At 50.8% G+C, this 18,113-nt stretch overlaps 1 protein-coding gene across 1 annotated transcript in view; it reads left to right on the top strand.

Annotated features, from left to right (window-relative positions):
• DENND2B (DENN domain containing 2B) overlaps nt 1-18,113 on the top strand; it is a gene marked incomplete at both ends in the record, with an annotated part of 63,793 nt that overhangs the window by 42,165 nt on the left and 3,515 nt on the right. Inside the window, 8 exon segments of the mRNA XM_080705110.1 lie at nt 846-1,030; nt 2,812-2,921; nt 3,099-3,168; nt 6,269-6,346; nt 6,812-6,952; nt 12,544-12,692; nt 16,849-17,026; nt 17,266-17,307. Coding sequence (XP_080561236.1) covers nt 846-1,030; nt 2,812-2,921; nt 3,099-3,168; nt 6,269-6,346; nt 6,812-6,952; nt 12,544-12,692; nt 16,849-17,026; nt 17,266-17,307 — 953 coding nt within the window.

The raw sequence follows: 18,113 nt of genomic DNA, 5'->3' as shown, positions 1-18,113 counted from the left end.
CCCTCCCCAGCCCTGGCTGCCCGCTCAAGCCTTCTCTTCCCTTGCACAAGTGGTTCCAGTGTCTACACTGAAATGGTGTAGAGAGACAGCAGGGAGGCAAGTGACCAGGCCACCAGAGCCAGAAGTTAGAGCCCTGCAATGTTAATCCAAAAGTTGGTCTCCCTTCACCAAATTCGAGGCTGGTGGCCCTGCCCATACTTTCCTAAGCCATTGTCCATGGGAATCAGGCATTAGACTTGCTGTTATAAATCTGGAAGGCCAGAGGCGGGTTTAGAACGCAAGTACCTCTTCTGGTTGCATATACCATAGACTAAGGAACTGGCCCTTTGTAGGACCCAAGGCACCCATCTTCTCAGTCTCTGGAAAGGAGACTCCACCTCCCTGGAAAGGGTCTGGACTGTCTCATTCCAGAGGCCATGGACAAACCTGTGCATCCAGACCTTCCTGAGCTTACACCTTTCCCACTGGTCCCCCAGGCAAGTCCACACGTGGGCTTTGGGCTAGGAGGCAGGAACAAGAGGCCCAAGTAACAAAGCCCAAAGATGGAGCCTTGGCAGATGTCATACCTTCTGGTTCATACCCTCTGACAACAGGTGGTTGCCAGCACCATATTTCTAGGCTCACCTGGCCTCAGCGGTCCTGCTGGCTCCAGCTCAGGCTTCAGGGGACCAGGCCAGTAGCTTCCTTTTTTAGGAAAGTGTCTTTGCATGGAAGTGGACAGCCTGTTCCTGCTCATGTCCTCCAGACCTAGCTGAGGGGGTGTCAGGCAAGGCTTGCAGGTGGAGGGTGATGGGAGGTCTGCGAGTTGCCAGCCTGCTGTCCCCTGATGTGTGACCTGCCCCCAGCCCACACACAGCGACTGGTCCACATCCAGTCCATGCTGAAGCGCGCACCCAGCTATCGGACACTGGAGCTGGAGCTGCTCGAGTGGCAGGAGCGGGAGCTCTTTGAGTACTTTGTGGTGGTGTCCCTCAAGAAGAAGCCATCCCGAAACACCTACCTCCCTGAAGTCTCCTACCAGTTTCCCAAGGTGAGGCCCTCCCCTGCCGGCCCCACCTTCTTCCTGTACTCTCTTCTGTCTGCCTGCTCCATCTGGGAAGAAGAGGCCCTGCCTCAGCCCTAGCTCCTCACCAGCTGCCACAGCCTTGAGCCTGCCTCCTCCTGTCCAGGAGGGAAGAAGACAGGGCGACGGGGTTTCGGGTGAGTTGGGGAAAGTGCTTATGAGGAGCATCAGGACTGCGAAGTGGCCCCCAGCTTTTCCCCCTCCTTCTCCTCTCCCTTCTTCTTTCTCCTTTCCTCCTCCTCCTCCTCTTCCTCCTCCTCCTCCTCCTCCTCCTCCTCCTCCTCCTCCTCCTCCGTCGTCGTCGTCGTCTGTCTGTCTCTCCCACTTGATTGAGATATAATTCACTCATTAAAAGTTTACAGTTTGCCGGGCATGGTGGTACACACTTGTAATCCCAGCATTTGGGAGGCTGAGACTGGAGGATAGTGGTTCACGGCCAGCCTCAGCTACTTAGTGAGGGGCCTCTTGCAACTCAGTTAAGACCTAGTTTCAAAATAAAGAATAAAAAAATAGGGCTAGGGGTGTAGCTTGGAGGTAAAATGCCCCTGGATTCCATCCCCAGTACCGCAAAAAAAAAAAAAAGAAAGTTTGCAGTTTGCTGTTTTTATTTATTTATTTATTTATTGGTGGTACTGGGGTTCCTCGAAAGCCTTCTACCTCTGGGCTACACTCCCAGACCTATTTTATATTTTTACTTGGAAACAGGATCTTTTAAGCCAGAGAGGCTAGTTTTGAACCAGCGCGATCATCCTGTCTCCACCTCCCAAGCGTGGGGATTACAAGCATGTGCCACCACGCCCTGCAGTTTGCTGTTTTTTAGTATATTCATAGAGCTAAATAGTCATCAGTATTTAGAGCATTTTATCATCCCTCCAAAGAAGTCCTGCATGCACTAGCAGTTACTCCTTACGCCCCCTCCTACCTTATCTCTTACCCCCTCTTTGCTCATCCCCAGCTGCCTGGCCTCCTTCCCCTTCCTTTCACACTCAAACCCTTTCTGTCTGCCATTGTGCCTGCCTGAAGTTCTTTCTCCAGCTCTTCATGTGTCTGCCAGCTCCTGTTTTTTCAGTTTGTTTGAGCGGTACCTCTTTCTCAGGTCTTTCTGGATTTCACTCTCCTCCTGCTCTCCTCTCTCTCCCCATTGCTCTGCTTATTTCCCCTGGCACCCTCTGGAACCTTGCTGCCGATCTCACTCTCCTGACCAGAAGGTGCAGGGTCAGGGACCTTGTCTGCTATGCTTCCACCCGCAACCCCAGCACACAGCACGCTGTCAAATGCTGTACGCACTGCACTCAGTCAGCATCAAATGAATGAATAAATGACTCACTCCTGCAATCCCAGTAACTGAAAGCTGAGATGGGAGGATCACAGGTTCAAGGCCAGCCTTAGCAACTTAATGAGGCCCTCAGCAACTTAGACCCTGTTTCAAAATAATAAATCATATATATATATATATATATATATATATATATATATATATATATATATATATATATGGGGCTGGGGTGCAGCTTAGAGTTAAAATGCTCCTGGGTTCAATCTCTGATCTCCCCCCCCCCTCTCACACACACACACACACACACACACACACACAGTTAGGAGCAGGGTAGGGGGTGCTGGGAAGCTTGTGAGTTGGCCAGATGGGCTCTGAGTCTTTCAGGGGAGGAGATGCTTCTCAGCCACACCCAGCCCTCCCCCAGGTTCCTTGTCTTCTCTTGGTTACCTCTTCCCATATTCCTCTCTTGCAGCTGGACCGACCCACCAAGCAGATGCGAGAGGCGGAAGAAAGGCTCAAAGCCATTCCTCAGTTTTGCTTCCCAGATGCCAAGGACTGGCTCCCTGTGTCAGAGTATAGCAGGTGAGGCCCAGACTGCCCTGGCTGGAGGGGAATGGGACTTGAGGCTCAGTGGGCAACTGAGTGGGGCCTGCCCCCGTCCCAGCAACTGGAGCCTTCATCCCATCCCTGAGATGACAGCCCATATTCTTGGGGGCTGTTTCCCGGATCCTCTGATAATCTCTCCCTTCCCTGTTTCAGTGAGACCTTTTCTTTCATGCTGACTGGGGAAGATGGCAGCAGACGCTTTGGCTACTGTAGGCGCTTACTGGTGAGTAGGGCCATTCAGACCTGGGGGTGGAGGGCTGGTGGGCAGGGGATGGGCCAGGTGTTGGTGAGTCTGTGTTCCCTTTTATAACTTTAGTTTGTATAACGTCTCATGATCTGCTCCCTGAGTGCCCCCCCAACATACTTTGCCAGTCGAGGTACTCCTGGGGTAGCAGGGCTCAGAATAGTTCCTCTGATTGGACCCCAGGATCTAAGATGGTCTGTAATAAGTGGAGGAAGTAGATTACTGTCTGCTGGGTTGTAATCTCCTTTCAGCTTTTCTGTACCTTTTCTTTTCATTCATTTTCCTTGGGACTGTGGGATCTGATTGCTGATTTTTGCTTGTGATTATATCACCCCAGAAGTATGTATATGTGCATCAGATTAGGTGGAAGACAACTTTCCTTACCCATAACTGTAGGCCTGGTAAGGGGAGCAGTCCTTGGTCTGGTAGGGACTGAGAAGTACCTTTCCTGGGATGCTGGGAGACATACCTTGAACCAGGGGAAAGACACTGGGGTTTTGAAGATAAAAGTCATTTTGCCAGTAAAAGAGCCCTTTCCCATCTTACGTCCCATCAGTCCTAGGAAATAGACTGAGGTAGAAGCACAGAGGACAGGGCCCTGTATAGTACTTTTTCTGGATGTCATTGGGTTGTTGATAATATTCTGGGTTTTCCAGATGTGTGTGTGTGTGTGTGTGTGTGTGTGTGTGTGTGTGTATTTTACTAAGAATGGAACACAGGGACCTTCTACCTCTGGGCTATACCCCCAGACCTATTTTATGTTTTTATTTGGAAACAGAGTCTCATTGAGTTGCTGAGGCTGGCTTTGAACCAGCAATCCTCCTGTCTCATCCTCCCAAGTACTGGGATTACAAGCATGTGCCACCCAGCACATGCTTTCTAGATCTTAGTTTTCTATATCTTAGTGGGAGAAGTTCTCATTAGGTATCAGTCTAGGGGCAGATAAGGGAGATCCTAGGCCGGGATCATGAATAGCAGAACCCTAAAGGCAGGATTCATTTAGAAACACTTACCTTTCAGCTGCTGGAGGTTAGGCCACATGCTGAAGGCACATGAAGATGAATTCTGCACAGATCCTGCCCGCAAGAAACTGCAGCTGGTCTAGTAGGGAGGCTGAACTTTCAACAGTGAAGGGAAGGGTGAAGGGAATCCTCTACCATGTTACAAGTGTGTCTTTTTTTTTTAATCCTTATAATACCTCATAGATTGATTTATGGGATATTCCTGATCTATAGATTAGGAAATCGAGACCCTGAGGTGAAATGCTCAGAAGGTGAAAGACAGAGCCAGAATTGACTCCAAGTCCTTTATTATCAATCTTGAGTTTTCCCAAAAGGTGGCCTGGGGAGAAGGGGTGTTTGGATATTGAGAGCCAAGTGAGTGACGCTGAGGAGTGTGGAGCAGTCCAGATGCCCACTCGGGATCCAGAAGAGGCCAGCCTGTCCCTCGGCCCCTGGGCCTGGAGAGGAGTGTTTGCAAGGCTGCCTTTGTGGAGCATCGATGGAGCAGAGCTTCTCCTCTGCAGTGGGCCTGCTGCCCCCAGGGAAGAGCGTGTTTGTCCTGGCGTGCTCAGAGAGGGCCTGGGCTGGGTCCCTGCCAAGGGGGCTGGCACTAGCTTCTGCATTCCTACAGATTGGACACAATGATTCTAACCCAAATCCCACATACTTGATTTAATCACTTGGGGCTTTAGGGGAGGCGGGGGAGAGGGAAAGAGAGAGGAGTGAGTTTCAGGCCTAATATGGACAAAAACAGATTCTGCCTTCTCTTTCGATCTGTGACGTGTGGGTAGCAGGTTTGGAGACTGAAATAGCCCCATCTGCATTTGCTTAGCAGCCTGCATTAGGGGCCAGCACCTGCTGCTCTGCTCCCTGCGCACTGGGCCTTGCCAGGCTTCAGGCCCTGAGCCCAGAGGCAGCCACAGGGTCCTGCAGCCCCTTGAGGGAGAACTGACTCCAGGGGGCTTACCCCAGGCTCCGGGGAGAGGGGGAGCTCCAGGCCTGAAAGCTCACAGTGCTTCTCCTTCTCCAAGTGCACACCTCTTAACCCCCCCCCCCCTTTTTGTGGTACTGGGGATTGAACCCAGGGGCATTCTACTTCTGAGCTACACCCCCAGCCCTATTTTTCATTCTTTATTTTGAAACAGGGTCTCCATGAGTCGCAAAGGGACTCACTAAGTAGCTGAGGCTGTCTGTGAACCTGGATCCTCATGTCTCAGCTTCCCAAGTGCTGGGATTACAAGTGTGCACCACCACACCCGGCTTGCTCAAATCCTCTTTTTTGCTGTTTTCCTTCACTGCATAGCATACCTCTTTCCTGTCTTTGTGTCTCTTTCTCTTCCTTCCTGTCAGAGAGCAGCATGCTTTAGAGGGAACACAGTAAAAAAGAAAAAGAAAAAATCACAGGCCAAGACAGACTCCTGGCTTCACGACTTCTAGATATGAGACCTTAGACAGTGGCTTCATCTTTTGAACTCAGTTGCCTCATGCATAAAATGGGATGGTTCTCACACACATTTCTTGTATAGCGCTGAGCCTAGGACTCAGATACAGTAGACATTTAATAAATGGTAGTTTCCTTGTCTTCTCTGTTTACAACTTGCCTTCCTAGAGTGGGGTGGGTCAAGGAAAGGAGAAAAGAGCAAGTAAGAAAAGGGATATTTTGCAGCATCTCCTCTGTGGGGGCATAAGGCTTTTTCCTAAGGTCCTTCTCATTATCATGGCCACTGGCATCTCAGACTTAGGGATGTCAATCCACAAATTTCTCAGTAGCTTCTTCCAAACTGCTCTGTTCTTCGCCAACCACTATCAGTGTCCTCCTGAAGGAAGGAGGGAGCCTGTGTAGTGTGGCGGGAGCTGGTGCCTTGGGCTAAAAGACCCAGCAGAGGCCAAGGGCTACACTAAAGAATGATGGCCTTTCCTTTAGGGACCTGGTTGAGTATAGAAAGGCATGAAGTCTTCCTCCATCGAAGGAAGGCCCTTAGTCCTCAGTTAGTTCCCAAGGAAACAGAGCGAGATGTGGTACTCATGCATTCTCTGTGTGTCTGTCTGTCTCTCTCTCTCTCCCTGTCCTGGCCCAGCCAAGTGGGAAAGGGCCTCGGTTGCCAGAGGTGTACTGTGTCATCAGCCGCCTTGGCTGCTTCGGCCTGTTTTCTAAGGTAAGAGGCTCTGGCTTGGTCTTCCACCCCCAGCTGACAGCTCCCATAGGAGTATCTGTCTGTAGCCAGCCTAGATGGAAACCACTGTGGGGGGAGGATGCAAGAGCAAGTATGAGCTGGCTCTCTGCCTCTCTGTTCCTGAGCCCAGATCCCTACCTATCTGCCTGGCATTTCCCCAGTTCCTGTGCTGGCAGTGACTGTTGCTAATCACAGCCTACCCTGGGCCATGATGGGCAGAGTGTGCCCGGGGAGCTGACTCTCAGGTAGTACTTCCTTGGTCTAGCCACTTCGCTCTGGGGAGTAAAGGCCAGTTAGGGAACAGAGAATCACTGAGTGCCAAGGACAAAGGGTGTGAAGACACTGGCAGGATGGTCCTCCTGTCCACTATCTTCCAGCCCAATGCGGTCACGTGCCAGGCTGCGCTCTCCTGACAGCCTCTCTTTGGGCTCCTGGTGGTGGGGACAGGTCCTAGATGAGGTGGAGCGCCGACGCGGGATCTCTGCTGCATTGGTCTACCCCTTCATGAGAAGTCTCATGGAGTCGCCCTTCCCAGCCCCAGGGAAGACCATCAAAGTGAAGACATTCCTGCCAGGTGCTGGCAACGAGGTAAGGATTTCTACAGCTTTTCTTTCTGGCCTAGGCTGGAGCTGGAGTTGGACATGACCAGCCAAGATCCCAGTGTCTGGGAGCTGCAGACCACAGACCTTTCCTTTCCTTGCTTACCTAATCAGTAGGCAGCAAAAGAGTGACCTGTGAGACTATAAACATTGCCCAGTTCTCTGACCTTGTGGAACTAAATCGCGCTCCACCCACTCACCTTTTGTCCATTTGGTGCATCTTTACTGACTATGTGCTCACTTGCTCACGGTCAGGGGTTGTGTCAGACCTGGGGGCAGAGTCATACGGTTAAAAACAGGACCCTGCTCTGTCTTCTAGGAGTTTCTAGTCTAGTGGGAAATCCTGGTATTAAAGAAACGCTTCTACATATAAATAGGTAATTCCTAAATGTGTTAAGACACAAATGAAAAGACAGAATCCTGAGAAAGTATGTCACAAGGGATCTGCTTTAAATTACAGGGCCGGGAAGTCCTCCCTGAGAGAGTGACATTTACTAGGAATCTAAACCAGGAAGAGGAGGCACCTAAGTAAAGTGGGAGGAGGGAGACTGAAAGAGAACGGCACAGATTATTTCAGGGAACTGCTGATACAAAGGCAAGGGTTGGGAAAAGCCAAATGGTGGGGGTGGGGGGACAGGCAGGACCAGTTATGATGTTCTGCTGTTTCAAGTTAAGGGTTTTGGGTATTATCTAATAGAGGATTAGAATAAGATCTGATAGGTTTTTTAGTTTTGTGTATGGTACTAGGAGTTGAATGCAGGAGCATTGTACCTCTGAACTATACCCTGAGCCTTTTTTATTTCTGTTTTATTTTTTGTTTGGAAGCAGGGAATTTCTCAGTTGCTGAGCGTCTCACTGTGTTGCTGGGTCTGTCCTCTAACCTGCTGTCCTCCTGTCTCAGCCTCCCAAGTACTGAGATTTCAAGCGTGTGCCATCATGCCCAATTTTATAGTTTTTTTTAACTTTCATTGGTGCATTATAGCCCCACACCATAATGCAGTTCATGTTAGTGCCGTGCATGTGCACAGCACTGGATGAGCTTCTCCTCCTCCTCGGCTTCCTCCCCAGCCCCTCCCGTCTTCATGCAGGGTATGGGAATTGACACTGGTATTCTCACATATGCACTTAATGTCCATGGAAGTGATTCCTTCATTGACCCCCTCTCCCCTCACCCCCTTCCCCTAGACCTTCCCCTTCCCCTGGCTCCCTAGCTTCTTGACTGCTCCCTAGCTTCTGCATATGAGAGAAAACCTATGACTCTTTACTTCCTGTGACTGGATAATCTCACTCAATATAATGTTCTCCAGGCCCATTTTCCTGCAAATGGGAGAATATCTTTGCCAGCTATCCCTCTGATTGAGTACTAATATCTAGAGTATACAAAGAACTTAAAAGACTTACCACTAAAAAAAGCCCTAGATAACCCAGTCAAGAAATGGGCAGTTGAGCTAAATAGACACTTCACAAAAGAAGAAATTCAAATGGCCAATAAATAGATGAAAAATGTTCAACATCATTAGCATGCAGGGAGATTCAAATTTGAACTACACTGAGATTCCATCTAACCGCAGTCAGAATGGTCATCATCAAGAAGTCAAACAACAATAAATGTTGGTGAGGATGTAGGGAAATAGAAACTCTTCTACACTGTTGATATGATTGCAAGTTAGTGCAGCTACTATGAAGGTCAGTGTGCAGATTCCTCAGAACACTAGGAATGGATCCACCATATGATCCAGCTATACCATTCCTGAGTATCTTTCCAAAGGGACTGAAATTAGAATATTATGGTACTATGTGCATATCTATGTTCATAGCAGCACAATTCACAACAGCCAAATTATGGGACCAACCTAGATGTTCATCAACAGATGAATGGATTATAAAAGGGTGAGATAGCCACACAATGAAATTCTACTCAGCAACAAAGAAGAACAAAATAATGTCATTTGCAGGAAAATGCTTGATAGGTCTTGGTCACTCTGACTGCTGTGCAGAGAATGGGCTGGAGTGGAGGCGGGGAACCCAGCTGGCACACTGCTGCAGCACCACAGGCAAAGGATGCTCAGCAGTACTGCCAGCATGGCTCAAGGTGCAGCAGTGAGGAAGGGGAGGTGGATTTGAAACAGACTTTAGAATGCAGAGGAATACCATTTCATTGCTTGATTAGAAACAGGAAGTGAGTGCTCTGGAGATTTTAAGGCTGACTCCCAGTTTCCCAGCCTGAGCAACAGGCTAGATGAGGAGCCATATCCTGAGCTGGGGGTGTCTGAAGGAGGAACGAGCGACGAGGACCAAGAGGAAGAGTTCAGTTCTGTGCGTGTTAAGTGTGAGATCCCCACCAGAAGATACTTAGCAGCAAAGAAGGTAGCTGGGGAAGAGAAGAGGTCTCAGGCCTGAGGCACACCAAAAACAGAGGCCCTGCAGTAGAGGAGTAGGGGCCCTGAGGTTTGAAGAGATAGAAAGGTGAGGCTGGGAGGGCGAAGAAAGGGAGCACTTCCAGGAATGAGGGGTGATCGCGTGAGTCTGATACCTCCCGAGGTCAGGATGAGCCCAGTGAGGCATCATGACAGGAGGGGATTCAGAAGTAGTGTGGGGTCCCAGAAGCCTGGACAGAGCGAATTGAGAAGTGATTGTAAGAACAGCTTGGAGATAGTCAACTTCTTGAGGGATTTTGTTGTTGTTGTTGTTGTTATTGTTGTTTTGTTTGTTTGTTTTTTGGTGGTACTGGGGTTCCTGGAGCCCCTTCTACCTCCGGGCTACACTCCCAGACCTATTTTATATATATTTTTAAATCTGGAAACAGGGTCTCTTAAGCCAGTGAGGCTGGCTCTGAACCAGTGAGATCCTCCTGTCTCCGCCTTCCAAGCGCAGGGATTACAAGCGTGCGCCACCACGCCCAGCTTCTTGAGGGATTTTGAAAGAAAATGTGGAGCCAGGTTTTGTTAAAGATGGTCGTTTGGATGCTGGTGGGATGATGCTAATGGAAGAAGTTCAGGACGCAGGAGAAGTAAAAAAACAGAGACTCACTGAGAAGGCACAGGTGGTCAGCTCTACTGGGGACTGGCTTTTATTGAAGGGGGCTGTGGCTTTTAGATTGTAGACTCTCACAAAATGGCCTTGGTTTTGTCAAAATAGAAAGATCATTCTCTGAGAGTAAGAGGTGGGTGTTGGGTTCTAGGATAGGGACAAGAAATCAATTGGTTGTTGCAGAGAACAGAAGAGGGACTGACCTGAGGAATGTATAGGTGTTCTGGGCAGTGGTGATACCCACTGAGGCTCTTGCTCATAGCCTCTCATTCCCTGTCCTCCGTTAAAGGGACTTTACAGCTGGCCCTGTATTGATAGTCCAGCTTTGTGCCTGGCAGTTCATCCTCCTGCCCCTGCTTTTCCTTTCTTCCTCCCTCCCTCCTTTCCTTCTTACTTAACCTATTTACCGACCTACCTATTGGGGATTGAACTCAGGGGCATTCTATTCTAGCATTCTGCCTCAGCTATATACCCTCAGCTCTTTTTTTTTGTGTGTGTGTGTGGGGGGGGGGGTCTAGGGATGGAACCCAGGGGCATTCAACCTCCGAGCTATACCCCTTGCCCTATCTCTTCTTATTCTTTATTTTGAAACCAGGTCTCACTGAGTTGCAAAGGGCCTCACTAAGTAGCTGAGGCTGTCCACCTCCCAAATGCTGGGATTACAAGCGTGAGTCACCACGCCGGCTTTTTTTCTTTTCTTTTCTTTTCTTTTTGGTTTTGAAACAGGGTCTCACTGAGCCTGGCCTGGAACCTGCAGTCCTCCTTTCTCAGCCTCTCCAGTACTAGGATTCCAGGGGTACAGCCTGCTCGACTGTGGCAGCTCTTCAGGGTCTGGCCTGGCCACCCCTCGAGCCTTGCCCCTTTCCCTGTCTGACTTGGATTATTTACCGCGCTGAGTCCTGCTTGCTTTTACCCAGAAGACAGTTCCCTTCCTTTCTCCGTGGAATCCAAGCCAGGCTGCTCTGCTCTAAGACACTTGCCAGAGCCCCCAACCCAGACCCCCTTAGATGTCCTGCTGACCCGCATGTAGATGTTAGTCACACCCTCCTCTGTCCTCACATCAGCCTCAGAGCTGCGACTGTCCAGACTCACTCAGCTCCCATGGTCCGCAGTCTACAGATCTTCTTGAGGACAGGGACCAATGAGAATAGTCCTATGAGCAGCCTGTGTGATTCCTGGTCCGTCTGGTCTGGGCTGGGTCTCTGGGGTAAGGGTAGTGAGTGGGAGAATGGGTCTGGGAGCTAGAGAGCAGAGCTCTATGGGCTACGAGCAAGGCTCTCAGGAGCGAGGGCTGGGTGGGGAGTGTCCCTGTAACTTCTTCTGGGGTGGAGACAGGGACTACAGAGAATGCAAAGGCCTCTGGTATGATTGTGGCATGGCATTCCTTCAGCCCACAACACTTAGGGTGTACCGAGCATCATGCTGATTACAGGACTTCTGGGAGATCCCCATCAGAAGAAATAATGTAAACACATCATTGCAGCCCTTGGTGCGGGTTCTGCTGCCCGTCTAGGGCCCAGGGGAATGAGTACTGAGCTAGGAGCTAGCATTCCTTTGCTTGCTTAGAATTCAAGGAACACATGAGATGGTGTGGGGTAAGAGCCCCTTGAGAAGCATCAGCTCTGGTGTCCCAGGCGGTAAGGGAGAATTTGGTTTTCACCCCAGTTCTCAGGAAGCTTGTCCATCCCTGCTGCCCACAACACCGAGGGGCCAAGGCTGAGGCTAGGCAGGCCCCAGTGACAGCTCTTTGGCACCGCCTGAGTATCAGTGGTTCTTCCAGCTAGGGTCGTCTGCTACCCTTCATCCCCATTGCCACCCTCAGAGAAGTGGCCCCCGGAGCTGCAGCACTGACCTTGGGAATGCTGGTATCTTTCTTTACCATGGCCCCTGGTAAAGGCAGTCTTGCTTCTTGGCAGGGTTTTTGGAGTAGCTAACTCTTCCCTGTGCCTTCCCTGTCCCTGGCATGGGACTTAGGGTGACAGAGATAGAGGCCAGGGTGGCAGGATAAACTTAGTCTCTGGAAGGAAGCTTTCTAGCAGGAAAGGAAGGGGAAATGTTAGCAAGGACAACAGCATTGCCTTCCCAGAGATGACAGAGACCAGAGTCCTAGCATGTGGAGATGTTGCCCTTCCTGAGGCCTGGAGACCAGTGACGGATTGTGGAGTCTCTTTGGCATGGGAGCTACGACTTTTGCCTGGGAAGATGGGACAGAGGGCAGGGAGGACCATGCAGATGAGCCTGTGTGGCCCCCTCTTTCTTCTCATCCCTAGGAGCAGTGAGCCCTCCCTCCCTTTCTGGAGATCCTGGTGCATAGTCTCTTCACTCCACCCCCTGGAGCCTCCCCTGGAGCTTCCCCCTTCACAGTCTGCTCTCTTGCCTGCAGGCTGGGGACTAGAGCTATATTTTGAGGGTTGGGGAGACTGGGTCTTATTGCTCAGTGAGGGGCACTGGGAACCCTGGGAAGGAGAGGGCAGGAAGGGAAGCCAGCCTCCAGGTGCTTTGTGGGCTCCCCCATCCACCTGCACACCCACTTCCTATTGCTCTCTGCAGGTGTTAGAGCTGCGGCGGCCCATGGACTCCCGACTGGAGCACGTGGACTTTGAGTGCCTTTTCACCTGCCTCAGTGTGCGCCAGCTCATCCGAATCTTTGCCTCGCTGCTGCTGGAGCGCCGGGTCATTTTTGTAGCAGATAAGCTCAGGTAGGGCCCAGCAGGGCACCGAAGAAGAGGGAGGAGGCACACCCACTGATAAATGCAAACAAAGTTGAGAGCCCTAGTGTGTACCACATACTGTGGCATGGGTATGTGTGTGTTGGGGGCTGTTGAGATAAAGATCAACAGTAGCTAAGGGTTAGCAAACCCAGTGAAGAGGATAGTTGGGGCAGCAGGGTTGGGGAGCACACAAGATGGCAGAATTAAGAACCCACGGGAGGGCTTGGCCTGAAGAAGAGAAGGGATGCTTCTGTGCAGCAGCCTTAAGTGCACAGGTGCAGATATATTAATAAGGAGAAAGGTAAGATAATGGAGATTTCTGGTTGGTGCCTGTGTTTCCTGTAGGGGGGAAGGCAAGGCCATCTTTGTAGGACGCTGAGCCCAGGAAGGCAGTGAATTCTAGGGAGAGCGGCTGTACGAGTAGCACCGAGCCATCCGGTGATGGGGTACTCCAGGTGCCACATGGAAGAGGCAGCAGATTGGAATGCCCAGAGCTGGTGCTCAGGGAAGGGTGGTTATAGGAGAGTGGGCTAGTCAAGCCGGGGAAGAGAAGAAGTGCAGGAACTGGAAGTGCTGGGGGTGCTGGTTTAGAAGAGATAAGAACAGAGCTGGATGGATCACAAGACTTGATCTAGAGTCATTGGCGTTTATGATTTTAGAGGTTGAGGTCTGGGTTGTGACCTTGGGAGAGGTGACAGAAGTGATAGTCACTGGACATGAAGCATTCTAGGGAGAAAGAAGTCAAGAGCCCTTCTTAGCAGCTGACTTTATTATTTTTTTTAAGGGTATGGGGGACAGGGACCAAGCAGGGAGAGGATGGGCTATCAGTGACACAATGTGTATTTTTTTCAAAGACTATCACAAGCAGGGTTTTTTCCAGAATGATGGTGTTAATTCAGTCATTTAGATATTAAGCTGTCTGCTACATGCCACACCATGTGTTCGGTTCTAAAATAAAGGCAGGGAAGAAAAATCCTCCCCGGGCTCATCCCCCAATAAGTTCCAAATCCCCGGTTACTTCCTCTGGGCCTGTTGGGATGGGGGGCAGTTGTTGAGAGAGCAGGAGAAAGATGGCCTAAAAATGATGACTGCCCCTCTTCTGTCCTGTCACAGCCTGAGTGCTCTGTTTCCCACAGTCTAGATGTCTAGTGGGCCCAAGCAGGCCTTTGAGAAGGGCTCAGCTGCTAGCTGGGTTCAGCAGCTCCAAGTGGCCTCTTGGCCATTGTCTGCCAAATGTTCATTGCCCAGCTGTCAAGCCCTGGCCTGAGCCTGCACCCTGGGGTCGGTCGGTCTGTCTGTCTGTCCCCCCCTCTCTTTCTGGGGTGTGTCTGTCTGTCTGTTTCTTTCTTTCTCTCTCTCTCTCTCTCTCTCTCTGGGGTGTGTCTATTTCTCTCTCTCTCTCTCTCTCTCTCTCTCTCTCTCTCTCTCTCTCTCTTTCTCTCTCTCTCACACACACACACACACACACACAGCCAAGCAACCTCTTTGCCACCCCCACCGCAGCCCAGCTCCTGTAGGGCTGATGAATACAGCTATTGTTTCCTGTGGTTGCAGCTGCCTCTGAGCACATTCCAGGAAGAAAATACTCCAGGGCCCTGTTCTTGGCCTGCTCGGCATTCAAGTTCTGTCATTCTTGGGGTCTGCCTCTGGCTGGGGAGGGGAGGAGCTGGCAGTCCCTTGGTGGCCTATGGACCTGAACTGTGGTAGGTCCAGCCAGCTTCTGCAGCACAGGTTCTATTGCTCCTTTTCTTTTGCATAAGTCCTTTGTCCCTCTGGTCTAGTTTTGAAGTATTTGGGGGTAGAGCTGCTCTGCACTGATTGGCCCTAGAAGTTGTACAAAATCTTTTGCTTCCCAAGCCCTTGGCCCGTTGGAGGGGACTGTGGAGAACAGTGTGTCCCCTGATCCTGATGACTCTTTTCTAGACAACTTTCCTGCTGTCCCCAGGGGAGAGGCAGTCAGGGCCAGGACACTTGTGTCTCTCCAGGCCCAACTATATATATATATATTATTTTGGGAGGGGACAGTACTGGGGATGGAACCCAAGGGCATTCTACCTCTGAGCTACACTTCACGCTGTATTTTTTGTGGAGGGCCTCACTAAGTAGCTGAGGCTGCCACACACCTCTGATCGCCGTCTCAACTTCCCCAGTACTGGGTTTATAGGCATACGCCACCAGCCCAGCATCTAGAAGTATTCTAGGTGTCCTTTAGGGTACAGGAGAGCCACTCCAGCTGAGAAGCACTTGTGACTACCCAGAGGTCCTTCCAGAAAAAGAGTTTACTAGCTAGATGCAGCAGTACATACCTGTAATCCCGGTGCTTGGGAAGCTGACATAGGAGGATTGTAGGTTTGAGGCCAGGCTCAGCAGTTTAGCAAGACCCTATCTCAAAATAAAAATAAGTAAGTAAATAAGAAGGGCTAGATTTGTAGCTCAGAGGTAGAATGCTGCAGAGTTCAATTCTGCAGTACTGCAAAAAAGGGGGCGTTTTTGTCATAGGTGGAACCCAGGTTTCCTCTCTGCCGGTGCATTAGATCTGTGGAAGAGTGAGAACCCTGCTTCAGCTGCTCAGGGAGAGTCCATCTGGGGCTTTAGTGGCTGATCAATGGGGCCGCTCAGGGGAAAGGGAAAGAGGTTCGAAGTGAACTGGGCTCCAGACCCATGTCCTTGTCTGTCATATGGCCCCAGGAGCCTTGCTGTGTTGCCGAGGTCTTGAACTCCTAGGTTCAATCAGTCCTCCACCTCAGCCTTCGCAGTAGCTGGGATTCAGTTATATGTTGTGTCTGGCATTTAAGGAAGGGTCTTTGGCCCTAATCCTGATAGATGGGGACCTTTGGGCCAGCTGTATCTCCTGTGCTCACTAGTGCCCCACACCTGGCCTCAGAACACCTAAGCAGTGTGCTTTACATTTGTGCACCTAGGGCTTGTCTTCCCTGCCTCTCACTGCTCAGTCAGCATGGCTGCCAGCCCTGTGGTCTGGAGCCCCCTCCAGGGAAGGGGAGGGGTGACCCACTAAGACCTGAGAGGAAGGAGGGAGCAGGTACCTTCAGCCTGGAAAGAGTGGTGTCAGCAGCTTACCCCCTGACTTCTCTGCACCCGCTCCTTAGTCAGACTGTTATTGCCAGTGAAGGAAAATGTGGAAAGCAAGAGGGCAGAGCAGGAGAAGTAGTCCTAAACCAAGAAACAGCAAAGCAAGCTGTGTCCCAGCTCTGTCCCTATGACCAAACTGACCAGCTCCAGCTGTGAGATGCAGAACTGATACTGCATCTCACCAGGGCCTTCCGGTTCTTGGACACAGTGGACTTGGGGTCAACTCTTGCCCATCTTACACTTTGTGCTCCCGAACCTCAGCTGATACTCCCACTGGCTCAGGTCTACCTGCACATCTGGGTGGCCCTTGGGTGTGTTATGTGAGAGTCCATTCTCTGTTCAAATGTTGCTATATAGATTTCTTGGTAGAGTCCCCAAAGAGGGTAGCACCAATGTCCTAGGAGCCCTAAATAATGAGCAGGTTGGGGCTCCACTGATCTGCAGAGTTTGACCTGGTCCCCCCACCCCCAAGTTCCATTAGCAACTTTGTTACAGTGGAGTGTGTTTGTTTGTTTGTTTGTTTGTTTGTTTGTTTTAATGGTACTGGGAATGGAACCCAGGGCATTCTACCCAGCCCTAATTTTTATTTTGTTCTTTTTGTTTTGTTTTTCTTTTTTCTTTTTGGTGGTACTGGGGTTCCTGGAAACCCTTCTTCTACCTCCAGGCTACACTCCCAGACCTATTTTTATAGCTTTTAAATTTGGAAACATGGTCTCTTAAGCCAGTGCGGCTTGCTTCCAACCTGCGTGATCCTCCTATCTCCGCCTCCCAAGTGCGGGGATTATAAGTGTGCGCCACCATGCCCAGCTTATTTTTTATTTTGAAACAGGGTCTCACTGAGTTGCAAAGGGCCTCACTAAGTAGCTGAGGCTGTCTGCGAACTGAGATCCTTCTGTCTCAGCTTCCCAAGTACTGGGATTACAAATGTGCGCCACCACACCCAGCTTACAGTGGAGGTTTAATATCAGAGTGTCCTGAGCCCCTGGAAACCTGTCACTTCCCTTTCCCTAAGATGCTGGGCCTGCACTCATGTGCTCTGTCTCTCTGTCCTCAGTACCCTGTCCAGCTGCTCCCATGCGGTGGTGGCCCTGCTCTACCCCTTCTCCTGGCAGCACACCTTCATCCCTGTCCTCCCTGCCTCCATGATTGACATCGTCTGCTGTCCCACGCCCTTCCTGGTTGGCCTGCTCTCCAGCTCCCTCCCCAAATTGAAGGAGCTGCCTGTGGAAGAGGTGGGCCATCTGGGGAACCACCTGGGGAAAGGGTTGAGGAGGGAAGGAACAGAAACCCAGGAGGGAAGAGGGAGGGAGAAAGGCTGCTAGGATCCTCTTACTTGGGGCTCCTGGGCCTCTCTATCCAGGTCCGCCCTGGCTGGCATTATTACTGTCATCTGGCCCTGGGAACCTGGGAGGCCGGGAGGCTTGGTAGAGGGCATCGCAGGACTCCTGCCATTAATCACTGCTTTTCTCAGGCACTGATGGTAAATCTGGGATCTGACCGGTTCATCCGACAGGTAAGAGCAGCACACTGCAGGACCACGCCTGTACCACACAGTGTCGTACAGCTCAGCCTCCACAGTCTGTTTGCTGAGCTCCAGGTTCCACTTGCAGGGCACGTGGGTGGGAGGAGGAAAAGCTGATCTTGCCCTTAGCAGCATTTGCCTTTCCCGTTGGCATAATGAGCTCTGGAAGGCTGCAGGGGAGAGCAAAGGATAAGGCAAAGAAGAGGTCTGAAGACTGGACCTCTGGGCTCTGTCACCTTGGAGCCATGTGGTCCCTGGGAGGCCTTTGAACTTCTCTGAGCCAGTGCCCTCATCTGTAAAGCAGAGATGGGGATGATTCCTGCTTTGAAATGTTGCTGGGATTACACAGATCAACCACTAGAGGATGCTTTACAATGTAAAGTATGCATCAGCTGGGCATGTTGGCACACACCTGTAATCCCAATACTTGGGAGTCTGAGACAGGAGGATCACAGGTTCAAGGTCACCCTCAGCAACTTAGTGAGACCCTGTTTCAAAAGCTGGGTGTGGTGGTGCACGCTTATAATCCCAGCATTTGGGAGGCTGAGACAGGAGGATCCAGGTTTGCAGCCAGCCCCAGCTACTTAGTGAGACCCTTTGCAATTTAGGGAGACTCTGTTACAAAATAAAGAATAAAAACTAGGGCTGGGGTGTAGGTCAGAGGTAGAATGCCCCTGGGTTCCAACCCCAGTACTATATACATATGTGGGTGATATTCTCCCTCTCCTCCACCCTCCTGTGTTTCTGTTCCTTCCCTCCCTCCTCAACCCTTTCCCCAGGTGGTTCTCCAGATGGCC

The sequence above is a fragment of the Muscardinus avellanarius genome (assembly GCF_963383645.1).
Source record: "Muscardinus avellanarius genome assembly, chromosome: 1".
In the NCBI taxonomy this organism is placed as follows: domain Eukaryota; kingdom Metazoa; phylum Chordata; class Mammalia; order Rodentia; family Gliridae; genus Muscardinus; species Muscardinus avellanarius.
The sequence above is the reverse complement of the archived record's forward strand: the minus strand, read 5'-3'. Positions and strand labels throughout refer to the sequence as shown.